We start from the raw sequence: 5,644 nt of genomic DNA on the forward strand, positions 1-5,644 counted from the left end.
GTCATTGCGTCTCGTTTGTCGACGCCACGTTTTCCGAATTCATGTGGAAAGCGTTCGCCAAGAACTTGCTCGGCACGTGCGTCCTCGACGAGATGGCATGGACCTCGTGTGCTTTGTCTGCGTCCCAGGTCACGGGGATGGCGCCGGCGTTGCGCGAGTGGATCACACGTGGTATCCGCAAGATCTCGTTCGTCGACTGTGCTTTTCAAGAAGACCATTTGTGTGCTCTTGCGGCGGCCATTGCTCGTACGACAAGCCGCGTTGGTGTCCGCATTCGCATTGAGGACAAGGTCCAGCGCTTCAAGAATACAACCTACATCCTCCTCGGTCAAGCACTTGCCTCGTGCCGTGGCGTCTCGATCGAGCTGCCGCCAGTGCTGGGCAACAACTGGCGCGACGAGCTCGGAACCATCGACAACCTTGCGTTCGACCACTTGATGGTTGACGGCCGACCACGTCTCGTGCTGGCGAGCGTCGCGTAAGCGTTTAGTTGCGGGCCCAACTTTTCTCAAAAATCAATTTGCATGTTTTCAGTGGATGCGTGAACTCAGTTTTTGCTCTCGTCCAGAAAGAGTTTAGGGTAGAATCGACAATCCAGGTCCAACGCCATCAACTTTGTACTGGCAGGGAGTTGTTGTTCTTGTTGCAAACCGGCGGGACTGCACCCTAGCCGTCAAGAAATTTTCTTGACGGCTAGTACCATTGGAATAGCTGATTGGAATCTCTGAAAAGCACGATCTTTTGTGAAACATGTGTTAAGCTGTGCGAACCTCACATTTAATGTGAGATTCGCACAGCTCAACACATGTTTCACGTAACCGTCGACGGTCAACGTGTCGTGACCATCTGGAACCGTAAGACGTCGTGGCGGCGTCTGCAAGGAGTACCACACGCGGTGTATGCTGCATCGCCCCATGACATCACCCAATATTTATTCTGTGCCGTCCTCCATCCAACTATACGAAGCGCGACAATGCTACATGCAAGCGGCAGGATACACACAAGAGACTATTCCTTTCGATACACAGTTGGTTAGACGCTATGCCCTGGGCTCTTGAGTACGACGCGGTAAATGCGGCCACGAAGGTTCTCGCAGCGTGACGCCACCGGCAGAGCAGTCGACCGTGAGCGAGCGGATTTGATGTGTGGTCGTCACGACCTCCACGACCGCGGCCACGTCGACAGCATGACGTACGTCGGTGCTCTGAAGCTTGGCGAGGCGCGGGCGGATGGCGAGTTGGCCATGGAGGACATACTCGGTGATCTTGCTGCTCCAGAGTTGCAGCCACTCAGAGGCGTCGAGCTCGAATGGCCGCGCGATCGGGCCGTTGCCGGCGACGGCCGCGAGAAAGACCGGTATCGTGTCACATACAAGAACGACCGCTGTTGGCGCGATGGCATCGAGCCAGACAAGAGGCCACAGCTTGTCCATGGCCTCCTGCTTGGACTCGATGGGATCTTGCATGACCCAGAGGGCATCCTGGAGGAGCTCGTGGAGTGCTGTCAGCGATGTACTACGCGCCGATGCAGGGATCACGGCCAGAAAAGCGAGCACGTCGCGCGACGCTGCCGTGTACTGGACGATGGTCCGAAGGACGTGGTGCAAGTTGCAGACCACACCCGAGACCGTCGACACGCGCTTGCTGCAGCTCATGGATCGTTCGTTGGCGCTGGGAAATGCAAACTGACGATGGAATAGTCAGCTCATCGGTCCATCAAACTCAAAAGATTTTTTTCTCTTTCAACAAAAACCCAACCCTTGGTATTGGCGATCCCTCGTTTTCTCCATTCCGTTGCGAGCCGTGCCGCATAGTAGGCTTGTGTACTTGGATCGATGACTTCTATATCGTCTTTCTACCAGTCGTACCAAAGTCGCGTAGTCGAGCTTCGAGGAGAGACGCTTGTTTTTAACCCTATCCCTGGCACAACGACAGGTCCATCCCAAGAAGATATGACACAGCAAGACCGACTCTAGATCTTTGTTCAAACAATCGCACGTACGTCTTCCCGCATGTGGCCGTCGGTGACGTCGCATGCACTGGGTTGAGCTACCAAAAGCTGCGGTTATCCAAGTAGGGATAGGGTAGGTCGGTTGCGCTCGCCCTTGAACCTGCTGCTGTAGTATCCCTCAGACGCATCTGTACACAACCACAAAGCGATCAAGCACGCAAAAGCGTTTGAGGATGATAAACCAATTCTACCGAATTGCATCGATCCTTCAACATCCGCCAGGCAGGTAGAGTGTCATTCACACACAAGAAGACGACTGCAATTGCATAAAATTAAGACGAAAACACACAAAACAACTACGGCCTACGCGGCGCACGCAGGGCCCTCGAGCACGAGACGGTGGACGCGGCCTCGGACTATCTGATGGTGGCACGCAATCTGGTACTTGGCGGCCATGTCTTGGATCTCGGCCACGACGCGTTCGTCGCCCGCGCAGTTCATGAACGGCGGGAGCTTGATCGTGACGCCGCGGCTCGACGCGAGGGCTCGGCCAAAGAGCAGATACGTCTGCATCGACAGGTCGCTGTCGATATCGAGGACGACGCCAACGGAACTCGAGCAACCTGGAAGAGCTCGCAAAAGCGCCGACGCTGCGTGCTCTGTCGTGTCGTAGATGGCGAGCTTGCGGACGCCACGCTCGATCCATCGCGCGAGCCACTTTTCGACTTGGTACTCGACACCGACGAGGAAGACGGTGCAGTCATGGAAAATGATCTCGTCCAGGAGGCACGGGCCGGCCACATGCGCTGCGAACGCGTCCCACGCCGTGGGCGAGAACGCAGTCTTGTTGAGCGTGACGCGTCGGAGCGTCGGCGGAAGCAAAGCCGACGGAAGCATACTCGAGGTGCGGAAGCGGCCAAACGAGACGGTCAAGGCCTCGAGCGCTGGCAGGACCACGAGTGGACCCGAGATATCGCTGGGATCCCCGTGTCCACAGTAAACGTGCAGCGACTGGAGCTGCGTCGCGTTGAGGCGAGCGAGAAGCTGCGCGTACGCGGGCAAGGCGTCGGCGCACCCCGCCAAGTGCAAGCTGGTGAGGCGTCTAAAGGACGGCGCGACGGCCATGAGCGGGTCGAGGAACCCGGACTTGTGGAATCGGAACGTGAGGCTGGTGAGCGTCGTCGTCTTGCGCAGCACCGTCGCCAGCTCGTCGCTTCCGGTGGAGCCAAAGTACGTCAGGTCCAGGACCTCGGCGTAGCCCGACTCGAGCCATCGGCGGACGGCCGCCAACGCCGTGGCGTCGCCGTCTTTGCACACTGCCTCTAGGGAGTAGTGGTCGGCCGTGAGGACGGGCTCGCCGGCGGCCCGGTCGTCGTCGGCAGGTGCTGTCGGAGCGTGGGTCGAGGGGACCGGGTCGGGGCCCTGGACTGTCTTGGTCGGGCTGTTGTTGCTGCTCATGCTGGACGGAAACTGACCGCAAAAGATCTGTTCTCTCTCAGACTCAAACTCAAACTCAGTTTCCGTACAATGGGGACATATTTTCTCAATTTCGACGAACGCACACAATATTGCGGCCTTTCTTCCATGAAAACCACGCGAATCCATTAGGGGTATATTTAAACACAAACATGGACAACCTGTGCACGTTCAATACCGAGCCGAATGGAACGACACTACGTTGTCGCGATGGGACGGCGTATCTCAAAAATTGGCACAAGCTCAAAAATAGAAAAAGGGCGGGAAAAACAAACCGATCGAGAACGGGACGCCCAAAGCGCAATCACTCGGCGCGCTCCACGAGCTCTTGGCCGACCCCGCGCGGATCATGCAGCGCGACTGTCGGCAGTGCCATGCTCAGCAGGATCCGACAGCATCCACTGAAAACATGCAAATTGATTTTTGAGAAAGTTGGGCCCGCAAGTAAACGCTTACGCGACGCTCGCCAGCACGAGACGTGCTCGGCCGTCAACCGTCAAGTGGTCGAACGCAAGGTTGTCGATGGCTTCGAGCTCGTCGCGCCAGTTGTTGCCCGCCCGTCGATGGACGGCTTCTTGCGCCGCTGTACCCGTCTCTCCAGCGTCAACGTGGGATCGACGGTGTCGGTCCTGGACGCGGTCACAACGCCGTCGATTCGACGTTGACGCAAGAAGCCGTCCATCGACGGGCGGGCGACGTCGTAGGAGCTATCGTGCAAGTACGTGACGGCGGCAAAGACCGGCATCGCCTCCACCGCAAGGGCAGCGCCCGCAAACGTGAGCTCGTTTAACTGCAAGACAGGCCACAAGAGCTCCGTGAACTCCTTCGTTCGCTCGACGGGTCGGCCAAAAGGATCGGGCCACGGGGTCGACCAAGAGCTCGTGAAGCGCCGCAAGTGGCGTGGGGCGCGCATAGGCCGGGAGCAAGGCCGTGACGTCCTTGGGTGAGGCCATGTACTGGACGACGACGATGAGAAGTTCTCCGAGGTGCAGCACCGTCGCCGTGGCCACGGCTTGCCGCTGGCTTGCGCTCGTTTCCGTGTCGGGCCGAATCTTCTCAACTGTATCCTTGTCGCACTCAAATCGCAACACTGAAACTCAATCGGGTCGTCCAGTTCTCAACACGCACACTGCCACCTCGACAACTGCAACAACAACAACAACACGACTGCAACCAACGTCCAAATCCACATTCAAAAGGCAACAACCGTCTTCTTTTGAAGATGCAATTCATGTATTTTGAGATAAAGCGAGATGCAACCACGCAGACCTAGCCAAAGACGTCGCGCTGGCCTTCTTCTTCGGCGTCGCCGGCGGCTTCGTCGACCGACTCCATCGCGCTAAAGTTGTAAAAGTGCGTCTTGCGGTGCACTTCGTGGTAAAACTCCTTCGGGTTGCCGACCTTGACGTCGTACTTCATGCTCGGCGTGTGCTTGACGCCCATAAAGTTGTAGTTCCACACTTCTTCGTCCGGCACCATGTAAAAGCCCACAAAGCGGTCCGAGAGCAGCATCTGCACCTTCTCGTAGTGCGTCGGCAGATACCCCGGCGGGCTCGGACCCGTGTCCTTGTTGGCGCGGCCCCACTCGTAGCCCGCGGGCGTCAGCTTGTACGCGGTGAGCGACGCCGACCCGGGCGTGAAGCTGCACGTGATCGCAATCGTCTTCTCGCCGTCCCACGACGCGTTCTCGGCCATAAACTTGGCGTGGAACGACACGTCTTGGGGCGCCAGCGCCGGCGTCTCGTTCGGCTGCGTGTGGATCCAGCCGAGCGCCTCGAGGTTCTCGAGGTACTCGTGGCTCGGCGCCGCCATCGGGATCGTGACGCTCTGATGGGTCCCGAGCTGCGGCGGCACGACAATGCACCGAATCTCCTTCACGTGCGGGTTGTCGGGCGGCGAGACACCGTAGATGAGGCCGCCGATCTGCGTCCGGAGGTCCGCGACCGTAATGAACTTGTTGAGAATGTTCTTGGGCAAGACATACGTAAAGCCCGACTCGCGAATGTCGTCCGAGTTGACGTAAATGTGGTTGGTACGCAAGTGCAAGTTGGTGGCCGAGATCGCACGCACGCGCCAGTCCGTCTTGCTCGCAAACGAGTGCTGCTCGTACTGCGACGTGGTCGTGACCACCATGCCGTCACCGTGCACGTTGACCGTCTTGGTCGTCACCGCCGTGAGCTGCGACTGCTCGCGCGCCTGCGCCTCGACCTCGGCGACC

The 5,644-nt window shown here is 58.3% G+C and overlaps 4 protein-coding genes across 4 annotated transcripts; 1 reads left to right on the forward strand and 3 right to left on the reverse strand.

Annotated features, from left to right (window-relative positions):
• Positions 1-27: 27 nt before the first annotated feature.
• On the forward strand, positions 28-482 carry SPRG_04553 (hypothetical protein; the record flags this gene model as incomplete). Its single annotated transcript, XM_012343472.1, has 1 exon — positions 28-482. The coding sequence occupies exon 1, from the start codon at positions 42-44 to the stop codon at positions 480-482; it is 441 nt and encodes a 146-aa protein (XP_012198862.1). The 5' UTR covers positions 28-41.
• A 557-nt stretch (positions 483-1,039) lies between these two features.
• Positions 1,040-1,654, reverse strand: SPRG_04554 (hypothetical protein; the record flags this gene model as incomplete). Its single annotated transcript, XM_012343473.1, has 1 exon — positions 1,040-1,654. The coding sequence occupies one exon, from the start codon at positions 1,652-1,654 to the stop codon at positions 1,040-1,042; it is 615 nt and encodes a 204-aa protein (XP_012198863.1).
• A 659-nt stretch (positions 1,655-2,313) lies between these two features.
• On the reverse strand, positions 2,314-3,408 carry SPRG_04555 (hypothetical protein; the record flags this gene model as incomplete). The annotated part of the gene is made up of 1 exon (XM_012343474.1): positions 2,314-3,408. One exon carries the CDS (start codon positions 3,406-3,408, stop codon positions 2,314-2,316), a length of 1,095 nt encoding a protein of 364 aa, XP_012198864.1.
• Positions 3,409-4,647: 1,239 nt separating this feature from the next.
• SPRG_04556 (hypothetical protein) lies at positions 4,648-5,634 on the reverse strand. The gene has a single exon (XM_012343475.1). It carries the CDS (start codon positions 5,557-5,559, stop codon positions 4,696-4,698), a length of 864 nt encoding a protein of 287 aa, XP_012198865.1. The 5' UTR covers positions 5,560-5,634; the 3' UTR covers positions 4,648-4,695.
• Between the last annotated feature and the right edge of the window lie 10 nt (positions 5,635-5,644).

This window comes from Saprolegnia parasitica, assembly GCF_000151545.1.
Source record: "Saprolegnia parasitica CBS 223.65 unplaced genomic scaffold supercont2.13, whole genome shotgun sequence".
In the NCBI taxonomy this organism is placed as follows: domain Eukaryota; phylum Oomycota; class Saprolegniomycetes; order Saprolegniales; family Saprolegniaceae; genus Saprolegnia; species Saprolegnia parasitica.

Excerpts from the sequence above, each read along its gene's own strand:
- SPRG_04556 (XM_012343475.1), bottom strand. The coding sequence starts at position 5,559 with ATGGTGGTCACGACCACGTCGCAGTACGAGCAGCACTCGTTTGCGAGC.